We start from the raw sequence: 19046 nt of genomic DNA, 5'->3' as shown, positions 1-19046 counted from the left end.
GAGTGAAAAGGGGCTGCCCGAATAAATTTTCCAGCCTGACCGGAGAAAATTATCCATCATAGGAAACATGTGAAAATGATGGAAAATATATTTTTTCTATACTTTTCTGTCAAACTTTTCTATCAAAGTAAACACACCCTTATTTATTTATTTATTATTAGAAGAATACATCTGTTTATTCATGTACAATGTGTGCATGTAAATGAATCAAGCATCTGGCTAATATATAGGTTCATGCATGCATGAAATTATGAACTCAGAGATTAGTATAAAATAGTTATGTAATGTTGAGATGGAGTTTAAGTCATTTGCCTCTAGTAAATATGCTTCAACCAAATTCGCCCACTGCTATTAATTCAAATGTTGAAATTTAGATTCATGTCAGAACCTCGGCCCCATTCTTTTGTACTCCCACTGTATCTGATACTCTTTCTATTTTGGGCGTCCCACTGTAAGTGAAACTATTTCCTTTTTGGTAAAAGTTTTTCCATTTAAATATTTTTTCATCTACACACAAAATACATCTTTTTTAATTCTCGTGCCAAAAAAAAAAAAACAATCTCACTTACAGTGGGACGAAGGGAGTATAATAATTGTCTAAAAGTAAGAAAGTAGTTACGTACCGATATTTGTATGAGTAATTAAAGAATTGAATATTAATTACTTAGTTGGGTGTGAAGCAATTATAGCAAGGATGAATGATACCATATACGGAGCTCGAAATGCCAAAGGGTGGTGGGTTAGGTTGTTATTGTGACTTGTGAGGAGCGGAGAAGGTCTCCTATGCAAGGCTTAATTGCTAAGGATCGCTACGTTCATGCTAATGCTAGACATTTTTGATATTTTTGCATTGTCTTTCTTGGTTTTGGTTTTAATTATTTACTTATTTATTGGTTTTGGTTCTCAGATAGTAGATGTTGATCATTATCAAAATTCAAACAAAAGTAGGTTTCTCAAAAATAATATGGCTCAGGTATAACGTATGATGTATCCCTAAAATTAATAATGTGCATATTAAATACATTAGATTATTTAATTATATATATGCACATCAGTTTTGATATTTTAGCAATACGTCATACGTATAATGTATAACATATATATTATAAGTAATTTTATACGCCAGTGTAAAGGAGGAATGAGAAATGAGGGAAAAGAATAAGAGGGAACTTTTTGTTATCACTTTTTTTCTCGTGATAAATTTATCAAACCATAAAGAACACACCCCTAGTTTTTCTTCACAACAAAAGTTATTAGCATAATGATGCAATCCGATTTGTTAAACGATAACATATAAATTCTTCAATGTGATTTAATAGTGTAGTATCTTTTTATATTGTGCAAAGCCGCAAAGGTATATTATAAGGAATATTAAAAATAATGCATCTAGCTGACGCCACACAAGAAATGGAAACGTAAAAAAAAATGGTGACGCCATTTTGAATGAAAAATACTCCCTCCGTCCCACGAATCTTGACACGTATTCTTTTTTGGGCCGTCCCACGAATCTTGACACGTTTCTAAATATAGTACTCCCTCCGTTCCAGCTTTTTGTATCCACTTTTAGTAGTACTACTACTAAAAGTGGATACAAAAAGCTGGAACGGATGGAGTAACAACTATTACATTTTTTCTCCTACTTTATCACATTTCATCTCATACTTTATCACTTTTATACTTTATTACCTACATACTTAAAACACTAATCTACAACTCCTTAATTTCCGTGCCAAAACCAAACGTGTCAAGATTCGTGGGACGGGGCAGTAGGTAATTTGTTGAAGCAAATGTTTGAAAATCTACATTTGTATCATCTGCTAGTCCATTGCCAACTGCTCCATAATCAGCAACGTTGAAGACTAGCATCGAAGCTGTTACGACTGGATAACAAACAAGATAGTAAAAAAAAAAAAACAGAAGGAGGCCCAAGCTTAACGGCCCAGAAAAGGCCCAAATCAAAAAATGGAGACAACCAGAAGGAGGCCCAAAAAATTAAAAGGATAAAATGTAGAAATAAAATGGAGATGCTGGGTATCGATCCCCGTACCTCTCGCATGCTAAGGGAGCGCTCTACCATCTGAGCTATATCCCCACTTTTTTTAGTTATTTAATGGTGCATATTCCTCTAATTTTTATTTGATGATTAAGTAATTACTTAATAGACATTTCTAGCCAATGTAATAGATTTAATGTAATATCTAATGAATAAATATATTTTTATAAATATATAATATTTTATTTAAAAAATATCTTTAATTTAAAATAAAATATGTAATAGATAGTACTCCAGGTATCTTTAAATAATATCTTATTTTGTGATTCCAAGTTATTCAGAGATATGGGTGGAACACCAGGTAGATTAGACATGCATAAATTATTGTATTTTGGAGGACTTTTCCGAGTGTGATACCTTGAGACATCTTTCAATTCTTGTTGATATGTTGCTTGCATAATATTGAAATCGAGTTTGGCGAGCTCCAGAGTAAGTGGATTCATGTCTTGCCTCCTCACGTAAGCATCTAAGAACCATCTTACCTCTAGTCTTTGAATCCTCCAATGAAGAGGAAGATCCTCAAGCTTTTTTTGCAAGTATCTTGTGGAAAATTGTCTTGCAAGTTCAAGTGTATCTTCACCTTCTCTCAAAAGGAAAGATGCTTCATAAAGCTGTAACATTCCTTTTGTATCTTGACCAAGGCTTGCCTTGAAATCACTACCCTCGTCGTTCTTGAAACAATCAAATACTTCTGCGATTAATAAGATTAAAAATTGGATTTAAATTCAATACTAAATAAAAATAAATATGTTCAGAGCACAATCTATAACAAGTTTGACTGTTTCAGCACCTTGGGAAACATTAAAACCATGTTGTCTGAGGAGTCTGAATCCAAGAGCTGTGAAATTCAAATCCCTTATACATATGCTGCTTCATCATTATTGTGGAAACATTTGTGCTCATTGTATAGAGAACCTAACATATGCATAATCTCATCTTGAAAAAAATAAGACAGTCCCAGATATTTCAAGTCATGAATCAACTCCAATTGTTGAAGATGCCCCATTTTTTCCTTGAGCAACATCTTCACTTTCACAATCAGCTCTGCTTTCCTATTCGTGTGCCTCTCCTCCTATATGCATGGAAATACACATATATATATCAACTAGCGATAAAAAATTCATTTATGAAGAATGAATGATATATATACCTTATAGGGAGTGTTGAGAGAGTGAATGTAATTGAAATCCCAAAGGGAAGGCTGGTAGTTTCCAGAGCGTCGAATTTGAGGAACTTCTGCAGCTTGTAAGGAGCTGCGGAGGCAAGCAGAAGCAGTACACGCTTTTGAACTTTTCCTCTCCAACTTGTGGACAGAATTTAGTGGCTTGCTAAGGATAGTTACGTGCATGCTATGCTACACATTTTTGTGATCACTTGTAATGAAGGGCGGAGCCAGACTTTCGATTTAGGGTGGTCCAATTTTTTTTTCAAAAGAAAATTAATAATTAAATAAAAAAATAAAAAAATGAATTAAATTAAATTAAATTAAATTAAATTAAAAATAAATAATAATTAATAACACAATTATAATATTATTTAAATTACAAAAAATACATTTTAACATATTTTCAAGCTCATATTCATTTTACAATGTATTTTGCAATAAAATTACTAAATATTGAATACATATATATAGAATACAGGATACAGTCTCTTTCTAACTTGGAGAAATTTTTAATTGAAATGGTACGAAACGATGTCGTTTAGGCCTCACAAAAACGTCGTCGTCTTTACTAATCTACGTAAGCTCCAATTCAACACTCTAGCGATCGAAAAAATAAAAATTGGGGGATGAAATTGCAAAACTTGAAAAAATAGTGATTTAATTTGCCACACTCAAAAGACACCAATCAAGTTTTTACTTATTACTACTTATCCTTCGTCTCTCTTCTTTCTATTTATTTCTTATTTTCTTGCATTTATTTTATTTCTTATTTTATTGATTCAACCATTATCCTTGGACGCTAATGATGTAGTATTTGTTTATCATGCTAGACGAATGAATGAATGATGATAAAATTATAACAAACATAGTAAATTGTTTTGGTCATTGCCAGACAAAGCATACTAAATTCTTGTTGCATATTTGATCATGTGGTTGTATTCCAAAATTCAGTACGGGGAGAATTTGATAGAGGTTATATAGTTTGAAGCGAGACTGGGTTTGCATGTCGTGGAATATGCAATTGCTATCACTGTAGAAAATACAAAGGGTGGAACCCTGTTGGAATAGACTTCAAGAAGGTAAAGTTGCCAAATCTTATGCTGCCTAAGTCTATCTGTTGTAATATGGAATTGAAGTTGACAATATGAAATGTTTAGGCACATAAGCTTGGATTCAAATCTGTTGCGCATTACCTCATTCACACACGTCGCGGGGGAGCAATTGACGATGCTAAAACTCCATCCGGTGATGAAAACGACGGACCATCTGATGATAGTGGAGATGAGCATGATGAAGACTATGAGAAGGTAGAATGACCTGGCTTCTTAGTCCACCTTTGGAGCTTATATCTGCTGTGTAGGAGGCTATGAAAAGCCCTTTGTTTTTACATGGATTAGTATAGATTTCCATAGATACTATAGTATTAGGCTTGAATACTTGCATCCTAGAATGACAATGCTGCATTTGTTTCCTTGAAGATTATATGATGATCTTAGAAATTCCTCTGCTAGATGAACATCTTTGTTGCTTCTCTTTCGATATTATAAGATGTAGTAATATTTTAATTAATCTACATACGTGTAGGGGATATCAATGTAGCTAGAATAGAAATCTCTAGATTGACCAGAATAAATTGAAAAAATTAGACGACTAAGGTTAAATTTTTACAACTTGGAATAAAAAATGGGCCAAACCGTTGGTGACGGGTGAGTCTTGCTAATCCAACAGATTTATAGGTTGGCCAACGGGTATAAAGGAACTGTATCATGCATTTGCATCCTAATTTTTAAGCAATTTTTATCGCAAATGACGACGTAACATGAATATTACGAGGCGAATTAATTCATCGTACTTCAAAAATCAAGTTAGAATTTCAATTTCAAAATAATTCATTACTATTTTATTTTTGATACTAAACGAGTATACTCGTGATTTTACTATTTTAGGGATGCATGGTTGATTGTAATTCCAATTTATTCAGAGATATGGTTGGAACAGCAGTCCGCCAATCTGTTGATGTATTTCCGAGTGTTGCACGCCGTGGCCATCTCCCTCCAGATATATAAACTGCGCAGCTCTTCCAATGTTAGCTGCAGCCCCAACCAAATCTGCCGGAAATGGACAACCGGCCGCGGTGACCGTGTTCATCTCCTTCCACGCCTCCCTTATCAGAAACCTCAGGTGTTCTTGCGCCTCTTTCTCCGAAGCATTTGTGTCCTTCATGTAACACTGGATTGCTTTCGGCACGTCGCCCCTCTTATACTACTTGTTATCAATTAATGTTGTTAATTAGGTACCTTACCTGTGTAGTCCCAAGATCATCAGCAAACCTTAGAATCATTCCTGATAGGTTAAGTATGTTATGATATTCGTACAAGCTCTCGATGACCTTTTTGTTAGTACTCGAGTTTGCTAATGTGAAATAAATTTGGGATATTATTGTAGGAGACGATATTGAAACTTTGGCGTTGTTCAGATATTCTTCCAAGCTTGGTGTGTATCCACTATAGTACCATTGTGCCTCCTTCAAAAATCCTTCAACCAAACTTGACCACTGCCAATAATTTATAAATACAGGAACAATTTCAATTTGTTTCAATAAGTGATTAGCAACAATTAATGTAGAGGAGGAAATGAAGTTACCGATCTTTGTAAATATGGGATACTAATGATATGTCGATCTTTAAGAACATTGTAAGCCAGCTCGGAAACCAAGTTGTAAAGTGCCAAATAACAAACTTGCATGTAATAAGGAAGTTGGCTTATTGATTCAGCATCCCATCTGAAATTTAATCTTAATCAAATCTTGAATGGATTAAGCTGATGATTAGATATATACATATATATATACTGACCTTTGAATGGTGTCTGTAAATAGTTGGAGTTCGTCTAATGTGCCATATACATCATAAACATCATCTATAACTGTAACCATTGTAATAATAATGGCAGCCATTTTTCTGTGATATCCATATTCATGAGGCTCAAACATCGCAACTGCCCAAAAGTAACATTCCACGATTCTATCTCTCACAAATGGGAGTTTTTCAGCCAAACATAAATTACTCCACCACCTATATAACAAAGAAATAAAGTAGTTAGATCAAGGTGCAAAAAATTATTTGAATAGTTCAATTTTGGAGAGTTTCATACCTTGAGACGTCTTTCAGTTCTTGTTGATATGTTGTTTGAATAATATTGAAGTCGAGTTTGGCGAGCTCGAGAATAATTGGATTCTTGTCTGGCCTCCTCGCATAAGCATCTAAGAACCATCTTGCCTCTAGTCCTTGAACCCTCCAGTGAAGAGGAAGATCCAAAGAGTGGCGAATCCAAGATAATAGATCTTCGTCAATTTCATCACCACCTTCCTCAAGTTTCTTTTGCAGACATTTTGTGGAAAATATTCTTGCTAGCTCTAATGTATCTTCACCTTCTCTCAAAAGGAAAGATGCTTCATAAAGTTGTAACATTGCTTTCGTGTCTTGACCAAGACTTGCCTTGAAATCATTACCCTTCTTGTTCTTGAAACAATTAAACATTTCTGCGATTAAGATAGAAGAGATTGGATTTAGATTTAATAATAAAAGCACAATCTATACCAAGTTTGAGCACCTTGTGAAACATTAAAACCATATTGTCTCAGAAGTCTGAATCCAAGAGCTGTCAAATACAAATCTTTTTCCTCTACATCATTATTGTGGAAACCTCTGTGCTCATTATAGATAGAACCTAAGATCTGCTTGATCTCATCTTGGAAAAAATAAGACAGTCCCAGATATTTCAAGTCATGAATCAACTCCAAGTGTTGAAGAGCCTCCATTTTATCTTTGAGCAACATCTTCACTTGCATAATCAGCTCTGCTTGCCTATTCAAGTGCCTCTCCTCCTATATATTGTATCAGAAAAGAATGAATATTATTTAGTTAATTACGTGTGAAGTATATATATAAGAATGATACCTTATAGGGAGTGTTGAGAGACTGAATGTAATTGAAATCCCAAAGAGAAGGCTTGTAGTTTCCAGAGCGTCGGATTTGAGGAGCTTCTGCAACTTGTATGGAGCTGCAGAGGCAAGCAAAATTTAAAGGTCTACTCTCCAACTTGTGGAGAGAATTTAGTGGCTTGCTAAGGATCACTACGTTCATGCTAATTGTAGACATTTTTATGATCACTTTTAATTAATGCTTTTGCTTTCTATATTTCTTGGTTTTGCTTTCTCTTCATATATATATATATATATATAGGGTGTGGTTCTAGAGAGAACTACATTATTTGTGAGAACGTGAGAACCATCAAATCTAATGCATTCACTGTAAAAATTAATGCATTCGCTGTTAAAATTAATGCACTTAAAAAAATTAAAAAAATTGCTCCCTTCAGAATTCGAACCCAGGATCTGCATTCATCCAACAAGATGATACATCCACCGTAGATCTTGATAATCGAATGGCTGAAAATGGTTCTCCGTTCTTTTTTTATTTATGGTTCTTTCCTGAACCTCTCCCTATATATATATATATATATATATATATATATATATATATATATATATAGATCTTAAACTGTATGCATGTGTTTTTATGAACTAAATATTTAGACATGGCATTAATTGGTAAATTTCTCTCCTACCCTGTGTGTGAAATTAACTAGTGCAAGGACCAACCTACATAAGATTTATGCTTTTAGTAAAACAATCTAAGCCATCCCTTGAAAATAGATTAATTTCTCAAAAATATTAAAATTGGTGTATATATTGTACAAAATAATTTATTGTGTAACAATAATCTCATTGTTTTGATCTCATTAGAAAAGAAAATTCACTCCAAGTCACCATCTTTTTGTCTCACAACTAAGAGGAGCTAATAAGCTGTTTAAAACAACTTATAAGTTATTTTGAAGCTTATCAGCCCCTTCAAAATGTCTGACAAAATAAGCTCCTAAAAGAGCTTATAAATTGTAAAAATAAGCTCCCCAAAAATAAATTTCATCTACCCCAACTTATTTTCTCATTATCTTATAAGCAACACCCATTTAAAAAAAATAACTCAACGATAATTTTTTATTTTCATCATATATCATTCTAATTTTTTTTTTCATTTTCTTTCTATAGCTAAATTGACAACTTGTAAGCTCTTATAAAACTATATCTTATAAGTTGTTAAAACATTTTATAAACTCCAAAAACTTATAATTAAGCTCTTTAAATTAAATAAGCTGAACCCAAAGTTGACGTCTGATACAACAAATCAATACCCACTATTTTTTTTATTTTTTTTTAGAAGAATTAATACCCACTGCTAGAAAATCACGAAGCAAGAATTTTAAATAACGTGCTAGCCATCTTTGCACGTGTTATAAATTAGTAAGAATCATACAGTCCTTAAATCGTCAATAAATATAGTGAATTTATCATTATACTGAATAAATTCGATCATAGTTCTAGATTTAAATTTTGTGAATGGCAAAAAATTAACTTCTTTGAATTCATCATTTTTCACGGTTCATCATGTGTTCACAATTCGTATTATATACTAAATATTTTGAAATGGATTTACTGCCTAATCCCACCTTTATGTGTATGTCTGTTTTCAAATTTGAAGTTATAATATACTCCATATTTATAATATTTAAAGAAAGTATAGTATTGTTATACTACAAATCTGATGAAGAATAATTAAAAGACCAAATTTTTATCACAAAAACTTGTGTGCATGACACCGTTTATGGGCAAAAATCAATAAAACATGGCAAGATCTGTGGAGAAGATGTGAACAGTACCTAGCTAGGGTTGCAAATCTGATTTTGCAGTTTTCCTCTGCTTTTATTTTTTTTATTTTCTTTAATTTAGGTATAACACCTAGTATTTATTAAGTAATATTTAGTTATTTAATTAATTAATTTGGCAGTTAGATTCATTAATTGCGGATATTTATATATGGCTATAATTTAAGGCATATAAATGTCAGCCAATAGTACTAGGGGATATTTATATTTGGCTAATTTGTTAATTTATTTATGGCTAATTAATTAATTTGTTATATAAATGGCTAATTTATATTCATTAATATTAAATTAATTAATTTGATAATTAGATTCATTAATTATGGATATTTATATGTGGTTAATTTAAGCTTGATCAAACATAGTATAATACATTGGAGAAAGTAGAGTTGATTTGGTTCTAAGGGGGTGTATTCATTCAGGATTTTAATAGATTTCTGCAGACTTTTAAAATCTGAGTGTATTCGTGTATTCGTTCAAGACTTTTAAAAGTCTATGAAAATCTGAGTGTATTCGTTCAAAACTTTTAAAAGTCTATAAAAATCTAGAGGTATTCGTTTCAGACTTTTAAAAGTCTATGAAAATCTAGAGGTATTTAAAAATCTATGGATTTTAAAATTGGATTGATTTTCATTGATTTCATTCAAAAAATACACATGAACAAATCCGACCTCCGACCACGAGAATTCGAAAATCTTCAAGAAGCCAGCGCCGGCCGGGTTCCAGCGGTCGCTGCTCAAGAGTCCAGCGTCGGCTGGGCTCCAGCAGTCGCTGCTCAAGAAGCTTCGGCCAAATCCAAACATTTCATCATTTGACCCATCTAATTTTCCTCTACTCTCTTTTTCTCTCTCTCTCTCTCTCTCTCCAAACCTTTCTCACTCAAATCTTTCACTCCTCTGCACTTCTACTACGCACTTGTATTGTATCCAACTATATACATAAATATATACACACATAATTCTAGAGTGAGAAACAGGACGACGCGGCCTTTAATTTTTGTTGCTATTACACAACTTAACTCTCAATTTTCATGTCTCTGATTCTTTCTCTTTCTTGCTTGAGCTGAATTTGCAATTGCACAGATCAAATCTGCCACTGCTATGGCACCCAGCGGTCGCTGGGCCTGGTTCCAGCGCTCACGGGCTCGCAGCGGCCGCTGGTGTTGGGTCCAGTGCTCACGGGCTCGCAGCGGTCGCTCCGGCTGGGTCCAGCACTCGTTTAAAGCCAACGACCGCTCGAATTTTTAGTTTCAAATCCGTAAAAATCACGGCAAATTCTTGTTAAAATCCGTCCAAAATCTTTGCAGATTCCTGTTTAGAATTCTAAAAATCATGAAGAATCTGTGTGAAATCGGTAGATTTCTAAAATCCAGATATTTCAAAAATCTATAGAATTCCTGAACGAAATTACGAATTATTCGGGCATATAAGTTGTTTTCATATGAAAACACGAACAATTTTTCATCATAGGAATTAGTATTACATGATCAAAGTGGTATATCAGATACATGGGTCGATAAAACGCGTTTATCATAAAATAATGAAAATTGATTTTGATGTTGGTAGGGTGTATGCATTTCAATTTGTTCAAGTGCAACAAAAAAATATGCATTTCATAACCAGCGCAAACATGTTTAACTTTACGTCTACCTCAAAGACTTGTGCAGTTGAGATGTTTGATGATACTTTCCATCGAATTTATTTGTTTTCCCTGAATTCTCTATTATTGCAAATATTGCACAATTAAAGTCAACAATTTGCTTGGTAATTTTTTTTATATAAATTTACAATATTAAATAAAGAAATTAAAAGGCCGCGCCACATATATTTAAGTATTTAAGTATTACTAACAATTCATTCTCTATTTAAATATGTGATCCCCTATTTTGCAGATATTCTTGATGCACAAATGAAAAAGATCAATGACCGTGATTCTATTATGGTGGACGTCCATCTTAAAATATCGAGTAAGTCACTTTTGTTTTAATTTGCTTAATATCTTCCGATTTTATGGAATTGATTTACATTTTTCTTTTTATTTATTGATGTAGCTTGTGATAATAATTTTTCTTATTTTGTGGAATTAAATCCATCTAAAAAATACATAAAGTAAATCATAATAATTCATTTAATTAAAATTAGTTGGAGCATGTTAATCATAATAATTCATTTAATAAGGTAAAGTTGACAAATCTTATGCTGCCTAAGAGGGTGTTTGACTAAGCTTATTTTAAAGAACTTATAAGTTCTTGGAGCTTATAAGATGTTTCAAGAGTTTATAAGCTGTAATTTTTTAAGAGCTTATAAGTATTTGGATAATTGAGCTTATAAGTTGGAGAGAGAATTTTTTGCTAGATAGAGAAAATCGAAGAAAAATAAACTTGAATGATATATGATGAAAATAATAAATTATAATTGAAAAATATTTGTAAAAAGATTGTTTCATGTGAGATTATAAAAAAATAAGTTGTGGTAGATGAACTTATTTTTTGGGGAGCTTATTTTGGGAGCTTATAAGCTGTTTATGAGTTTATTTTGCCAAACACTTTGAAGGAGGAGCTTATAAGCTCAGCCAAACACCCTCTTAGTCCACCTTTGGAGCTTATATCTGATGTGTAGGAGGCTATGAAAAGCCCTTTGTTTTTACATGGATTAGTATATATTTCCATAGATACTATATAGTATTAGGCTTGAATACTTGCATCCTAGAATGACAATGCTGCATTTGTTTCCTTGAAGATTATATGATGATATTAGAAATTCCTCTGCTAGATGAACATCTTTGTTGCTTCTCTTTCGATATTATAAGATGTAGTAATATTTTAATTAATCTACATACGTGTAGGGGATATCAATGTAGCTAGAATAGAAATCTCTAGATTGACCAGAATAAATTGAAAAAAATTAGATGAGTAAGGTTAAATTTTTACAACTTGGAATAAAAAATGGGCCAAACTGTTTGTGACGGGCGAGTCTTGCTAATCCAACGGGTTTATAGGTTGACCAACGGGCTAGTTATAAAGGAACTGTATCATGCATTTGCATCCTAATTTTTAATATTCAGCAATTTTATCGCAAATGACGACATAACATGAATATTACGAGGCGAACTAATTCATCGTACTTCAAAAATCAAGTTAGAATTTCAATTTCAAAATAATTCATTACTATTTTTTTTAATACTAAACGAGTATACTCGTGATTTTACTATAAATATATAGATCAAACAAACCTGCACATAATTTTGTGTTGATAAGATGTAAAAGATTGACTCGATTAAGCTCGAATTCCGTAGCAAACGGCACATGGCCGAGCATGATTCGACTCGTTTACAACTCTAACTACGTTTGGAGTGGCTGCAGGTGTGGCCCGTGCAAGGTGATGGCTCCAAAGTTTCAAGAACTGTTTGAAAAACATGAGGACATTGTGTTCTTAAAACTAGACTGCAACCAAGAAAACAAGGTGCATTTATATATAGATAATAAAATCCTAGGTTTTAATTTGTATATGTTTGATTTGAATTAGGGTTTTGTGATGCAGCCATTGGCAAAGGAGCATTGAACGATGAAAATGTGATATGATTTTGGAACAAACTTATTCTATAAATAAATTACTCCCTCCATCACAGGTAGTTTGATCACTTTTTTTTCCGATAAGAATTTTAAGGACTAGTGTTTAGCGTATTAAATATGGTAGGTGAAAAAGTTAAAATAGAAAAAAAAACTTTTGATATATAAAAAAAATAATCAAATTAATTGAAAGAGTTCGAACAAAAATAATATTGATCAAGTTAATTGAAACAGACGGAGTATTTAATTATCCGTCAAAATTCTTCCTCAAAATAACCTATTTATTTCAACAAATTGTAGATATAGAAACTAACGACAAAAGCATATCCTAGACGGCGTTATAACGCCGTCTAGATTTGAAGTGTCGGTTATTCTGTCAAGAGAATTGGCGCAAAGATTTATTTATATTTCAAGTTTGAATACCAAAAATTCCAACATCACATTTCCTAAAAGAAATGCTAAATTTAGCCAAATCATTTTCTTCCGCTGATTGAGCTCAATTTCTGTCTAAGGTATACAATCTTGCTTCCCTTGAATTCCTTCGCCACCCCACATTTCTTTTGCAGCCCACAAAATGAGATTCTTCGCAACAAATATCGTTCCCTTCCGAAAATCCATATTTGATCGTATGAGTTAGGTTTTCTTTGGATTTTGGCGATGGATTATGGGGGGAGGCATTTTTGGGGGGTGTTTTTTATTTTGTTGTTGAATGAGGTGGTGAAGGGGAATGTGGTGTTTGAAGTTCACCACAAGTTTGGTGGGCGTCATAAGGGAGAGGCGCCAATTGGGATGCTGAAGGCCCATGATTCCAAGCGCCATGGCAGGGTTCTTGCAGGTCTTGATTTTCAGTTGGGTGGTGATGGATCCCCCACAAGCGCGGCGTACGTTTGATTCTATATATCTATGTATTTGTGTTGCTTGTTATATGATCCTTTGTTGAATCATGTTTTTGTGCCTTCTGTTGCTTTGTTGGGATCTGTTGCAACTAGAATTTAGATGGAGATTTATGACCAGGATGCAAAGAATAAAATTGATAGCTGATGGCTTTAAAGGCCTTAAATGGTTATAATGTATCTAATTTTGACTGGCTACACTCTGAGAGAGAGAGTTACCCAGGCATGATTCAGTTCATCTATGATTGTGTGTGAACCCTAGGGTTATAAATGGTAATGATCAGTAGTGGAGTTTATTGCACTGCTAATGGTTGTTCTATTGTGTTTCATATGTCGTAAGCGTGAACCTAATTTTGACTGGCTACAGCCTGAGAGAGAGAGAGAATTAGCTGGGCTTGATTTAGCTTATCTATAATTATGTGTGAGCCCTAGGCTTATAAGTGGTAACGATTAGTAGTGGAGTTTATTGCACTGCTGATGCTTGTTCTTGTTTTTGTGTTTCGTAGGTCGTAGGCGTGAACCTAATTGGTTAATGAATATATTCCTGCAGGCTCTATTACACCAAACTTACTATCGGTACTCCTCCGGTTGACTATCATGTCCAGGTTGATACAGGAAGTGATGTTCTATGGGTGAATTGCCTCAACTGTGAAAAGTGTCCCAGAAAAACCGATCTTCATGTATGTTTCTTTTTTTCTTTTTCCTTTGATCCTTTTATCTCCAGGAATAGATTTTCAGCTCACATCAGTGGAGTATGGATATTTATGATTTTTTAGTTACTATGCTCAGCATCGGATAACCCTCTAAAACAAGTGCTATAAGACGTGTTTTTCTTTTAATTCACCAGATACGCTTGATGCAATACGATATGAAGGCATCCACCACTGGACAGGTCGTCACTTGCGATCAAGAGTTTTGCGGTACAGTATTTAGTAGTCCAAATCCAAATTGCAAGGTTGGAGCGAACTGCGACTTTTCTATTACTTATGGCGATGGGAGCAAAACTGAGGGTTACTTTGTCAGAGATAACTTCAGACTTAACCAAGTAACTGGCAATGGTCAAACCTCAGCAATGAATGGCTCCGTTGCATTTGGGTGAATATCATTTCTTTACACATGCACAAGCACTTACCTGCTTTCAATAACGGGTTTGAGGGCCAAATACTCAAAATTGGCAACACAATGAAGTAATTCAATTCTGTCTGCCATAGCATTAGCAGCAGACATCTTGCATTAGCAGAAAATCACAAGAAACCATGTTTCGTGCTCTCTGTTCACCTTTTTTTCATACCATTTGTTACCTTGATAAAGTTTGGTGTCTAGGGCTATTTTCGAGATATGATTTGTTTAATGATTCAGTGCTTGAGATTTTTTAGCTGCCTAATTTTACCATCTTCTCTTATATACATTCAGTTCCAAGTAACATGATTGTGTGCCTTTTTCTTGCTTTAGCCTGTCATATCTTCAGTTCCAAGAAGAAAATAATAATGTGCATCTTCGGTACCTAACTTGTTCCTCTTTTTTATCTAAGATAGGTGCTCAGCTAAACAATCTGGAGACTTAGGGTCATCTTCTCAGGCTGTTGATGGGATTGTAGGTTTTGGACAAGCAAATACATCCATTCTTTCACAGCTTTCTTTGACTGGAAAGGTGAAAAAGATCTTTTCACATTGCTTGGAGGGTAAGGAGGGAGGTGGCATATTTGCTATCGGAGAGGTCGTGCAGCCAAAAGTTGCTACATCGCCACTACTTCCAAATCAGTAAGTGGCTTCATACCTTCTTTTTGTATTTCAATTCCGTTGTGACATGGCATTGTATTACTTTTTGCAATTTTTATTGTAGATGTTGCTATATCTGGAATATATTCATTTAAATTAGTTATTTAGCTGACTATTTTTCTGGAGCAGTTTTATGTGGGTAAAAAGCAAAGCAAAAAAGAGAGGGGATAGAGAAGGAAGTTTCAGGAGATATAATAGTTGACGCTGTTTTGACTATGGGCAATCTTTAATGTCACTCTAGTTTGGGGAGACTAAGTATTAAGCAGAAGATCCAAGCACTTATTATTTCTTATTCTAGATCTTTTTTGGCTTTTGATCTTTGCTTTCAAACTAAAATTCTCCTAAAAACTATGATCATTCATTATCTTGTTCTCAAAGGTACCAAATTGGTGCATTCTGAATGGTTAAAACATTTAGGTCTTTTGTCACGTGGGTTATATATGTTAAATACCTACTTAGTAAGTTAAAAAATCCATTATTTTTTAATTTTCTGGACATTATCTGATTGAATTTCTAATCTTATCTTAGGCCTCATTATAATGTTATTCTGAAAGGAGTTCAGGTGGGTGATAAATTTTTAGACCTCCCAGCAGGTTCATCTGGCGTAGATCCTCCTAAGAGGGCCATAATTGATAGTGGTACGACCCTGGCCTATCTTCCAGCCGGCGTGTATGAGCAGCTTATGAATAAGGTATGCATTCCATTCTGAGTATAAATGGTCCAGATTAGAAATTACAATATTTAAGGATGTTATTTATCAAAATTCGTAACAACACACTTTTATGTTAGTAACAATAGATATACTCATACGATCTGTCCATGTCTTTAGATGATGGAGTTGCAACCAGACATGCAAATTCATATGGTTGAGGAGGAGTTTAAATGTTTCTGGTATACTGCCAAGTAAGTATTATGAGTATCCAAGTATGCTTTCTCTGCACGTTTTCGGGCATATGCAATTTGTATAGCGCATGCAGTAGCACAGACATCCTTGAGACAGATTCTTAACGTTATAATTACAATTTTAAAGTGTGTAACTAATGTCAGTATGATTGCAACTTCTGCTAATCTGCATATCACATGGATTTTAAGTTCTAAGCATTAATGTTCTCTTGCTGGATTACTAAGTTAAATGCTGTATGAGCTTCATTTATGATGGATTTTTTATGCGTCAAGCATGACTTGGAAATGTGAAAATAGAGATCAGTTAATTCTTTTTCAGTCATTGATCTTGCTTTTGTACAAGTGTGTTCAGGTGTTACTTTCTCCTGTTAAGAAATTCATCATTTATCAGAAATCAAAATAATTGTTTCTTCCATGTGTGCTGCAGTATCGATGAAGGATTCCCAGTTATAACTTTTCAATTTGAAAACTCACTTTCACTGCCAGTTTATCCCCACAACTACCTGTTCGAAGTTCGTGTAAGTAAACTCTGGTTTTATAATTCACTGTTAATTAGTGTGTATGGTTCCAAAAGTGGTTTCAATTTAACCTGAATAACATATCTCTGTGCTATGCTTCTTTTTATATGAAATATCTTTCTTAGCTCGTAAATCTCGATGCTTTGTTTTCCATCATAACTTTCTCTCTTACACCACAAAACTTACTCGCAGGATACGGAATACTGCATCGGATGGCAGGTCAGTGGAATGCAGTCAAAGGATGGGCAGGAATTGACTCTTTTAGGAGGTATATATCTAGTTTCCTTTGCTACTAAGCATTATGTAGATATTAACAAGTAGTAATATACTCGGATGACACTTTTAATTTTGATTATGCTAATTTCTTTTCAAGAATATGATTGTTGGGACTTGATTTCACATTTTCATCGTAGACGAGTTACACTAGGTTGGAGGGGTGTGTTGAATTGCATAGATTCTGTTTTTTAAGTGAGTGGCAATGGATTTGAAGTAATCTAGTATTTAACTTTTCGGGAGAGTCTTGTATAAGACGGTCTGGCGGGTCAAGATCTGGATCCAAACAGGACAACGGATTTTGATCCGTCAGACTGACATACACAAGTTTTTGTGCAGTTTTTCTTGTTACTTTCGTTTTCCAAATACGACCTTCATCTATCCTATGTAAATTTAGGCTATACTTTCACATTATTATTGTGCAATATTCATCAAATGACTTAAAATTACAATTGATGTTTTTGTTTTTTCCTTCTAATTCCCTAAATTGAACCTTACTGAACAAATTGATGATGCCTGTTAATGTATGATCATCTATGACTTGCAGATATTGCCTTATCCGACAAGCTTGTTGTGTACGATCTTGAAAATCAGACCATCGGATGGGCACAATATAACTGTGAGTACGACGTCACTTTTGCTTTTCGTTCCCCTTATTGCTATTATTAGGGTTGTAAACTAGCCAAGCCAAGCCGAACAATAGTAGACTCGTTTGCCTCAAATCAAAACCATTCAACTCATGCATGCACTAGGTCGAGCTTGGCTCGTTGAGCATATAATTAAGTTCGGGAATTCCTATAGGCTCGAGCTTGGCTCATTTGTTGAACGACTGACTTTCGAATGATCCTTTTCTTGATCAAAATTCAAGTAGCTTGTCTTATTTATAGCTCTCAACGCTTTTCTACCGATCTCAGGTTCATCGAGCATCAAAGTGAGAGACGAAGAGACCGGGAATGCCTACGATGTCATGGCCCACGACATATCTTTCGATTCCACCAAGTTGAGAGCTAATGTTATATCTACCCTTGTGTTCGTAGCCATTGTTCTCGGCTTGATCGTATGAGCTCTAGAACAAGGAGCAACCGCGTATTCCCGTGTCGTGTTCGTGTTCGTATCGTATAAGGTGAATAATAGTGTAAGAAATGGTGGAAATGGAGTATTTGTTTGAAACATATGTAGATTTTGATGGTATAGAAATTACACAAGCAATGTAAAGTGAAATGACAACAGTTTCTTTCATTTGTTTATTCAAGTCAATTGAAATCGAGTTGCCACAATTTGTAGAAATAAATAGTTACTGAATATCAATACTTCTATATTATTTTATTTTTAGTCTTATAAATATTGGTGGTTGGTGGATATTTAGAAATATTAAATGGGGGGTAGCACTGTTGTGCAACATATGAACGACATGGTCCATAACTTCTTTTTTATTTGTCTATCGCAACTATTCATTATATGTTATGCATGAACGAAGTCAGGAGTAAAATTATAGTTTTGTATTTTATGATTTTATATATAAGAAGTTGAAAAAATATAAAATACTATAATCTAAATATAATAATTAAAAAATTATTATCGAATGATCGTCTAGTCGAGTATGGGGCTTGGCTTCGTCTTTAATGTCATGTGTTAATGAGTACGTGATTTTATATTGTAATACTTTTTTTTTCTTGTTCACGTAATCACGTTTACTGATCGTCTGATCCAATCCAGAGACAGTTTCATTATTATTATTTACATAAATATTGTAATTTTACAAACACAATTATAAATAACATTATAAATTAAATAGTAAATTTTACCCAAAAAAAAAGGTCAACTTAATTTTGCAATTTTTGATCAATAGTAAATACTCACTACCATTATTTGTACTCACCTATCCAATAAATGAAATGCGAGTTCGCGATCAATCAATTATCAATAAATGTCTTCATAATAAATTTTCAAAACTGGAAAAAACTAAGAATCACAAATATTAAACAAAAATAGATATTTTGAGGTGGAAAGCAACTCATCCTCTCTTCATTTTCCCCACTTGTCAACCGAGTTGGTTGTAATTAGCTTTCAATATGATACATATATTTATAGTAGTAACATCGTCACATATAAAA

At 33.7% G+C, this 19046-nt stretch overlaps 2 protein-coding genes, 1 long non-coding RNA gene and 1 pseudogene across 3 annotated transcripts; 2 read left to right on the top strand and 2 right to left on the bottom strand.

Moving 5' to 3' along the window:
- Positions 1-1843: 1843 nt before the first annotated feature.
- LOC131012586 ((+)-bornyl diphosphate synthase, chloroplastic-like) lies at positions 1844-3401 on the bottom strand (annotated as a pseudogene).
- A 765-nt stretch (positions 3402-4166) lies between these two features.
- LOC131005789 (uncharacterized) lies at positions 4167-5727 on the top strand. Its single transcript, XR_009095348.1, has 3 exons — positions 4167-4297; positions 4376-4525; positions 5165-5727. It is a non-coding gene; the product is annotated as an uncharacterized LOC131005789 (long non-coding RNA).
- Positions 5196-7404, bottom strand: LOC131005788 (sabinene synthase 1, chloroplastic-like). Its single transcript, XM_057932872.1, has 7 exons — positions 7178-7404; positions 6831-7104; positions 6372-6759; positions 6074-6292; positions 5862-6000; positions 5521-5772; positions 5196-5480 (listed from the first exon to the last, which is right to left on the bottom strand). Exons 1-7 carry the CDS (start codon positions 7376-7378, stop codon positions 5196-5198), a joined length of 1758 nt encoding a protein of 585 aa, XP_057788855.1. The 5' UTR covers positions 7379-7404.
- A 5573-nt stretch (positions 7405-12977) lies between these two features.
- Positions 12978-18209, top strand: LOC131005777 (aspartic proteinase 36-like). The gene is made up of 10 exons (XM_057932858.1): positions 12978-13448; positions 14011-14140; positions 14308-14555; positions 14996-15220; positions 15767-15929; positions 16068-16141; positions 16569-16659; positions 16852-16927; positions 17480-17551; positions 17847-18209. The coding sequence occupies exons 1-10, from the start codon at positions 13225-13227 to the stop codon at positions 17993-17995; spliced, it is 1452 nt and encodes a 483-aa protein (XP_057788841.1). The 5' UTR covers positions 12978-13224; the 3' UTR covers positions 17996-18209.
- The last annotated feature ends 837 nt before the right edge of the window (positions 18210-19046 follow it).

Source organism: Salvia miltiorrhiza, chromosome 1 (assembly GCF_028751815.1).
Source record: "Salvia miltiorrhiza cultivar Shanhuang (shh) chromosome 1, IMPLAD_Smil_shh, whole genome shotgun sequence".
Classification (NCBI taxonomy): Eukaryota; Viridiplantae; Streptophyta; class Magnoliopsida; order Lamiales; family Lamiaceae; genus Salvia; species Salvia miltiorrhiza.
The sequence above is the reverse complement of the archived record's forward strand: the minus strand, read 5'-3'. Positions and strand labels throughout refer to the sequence as shown.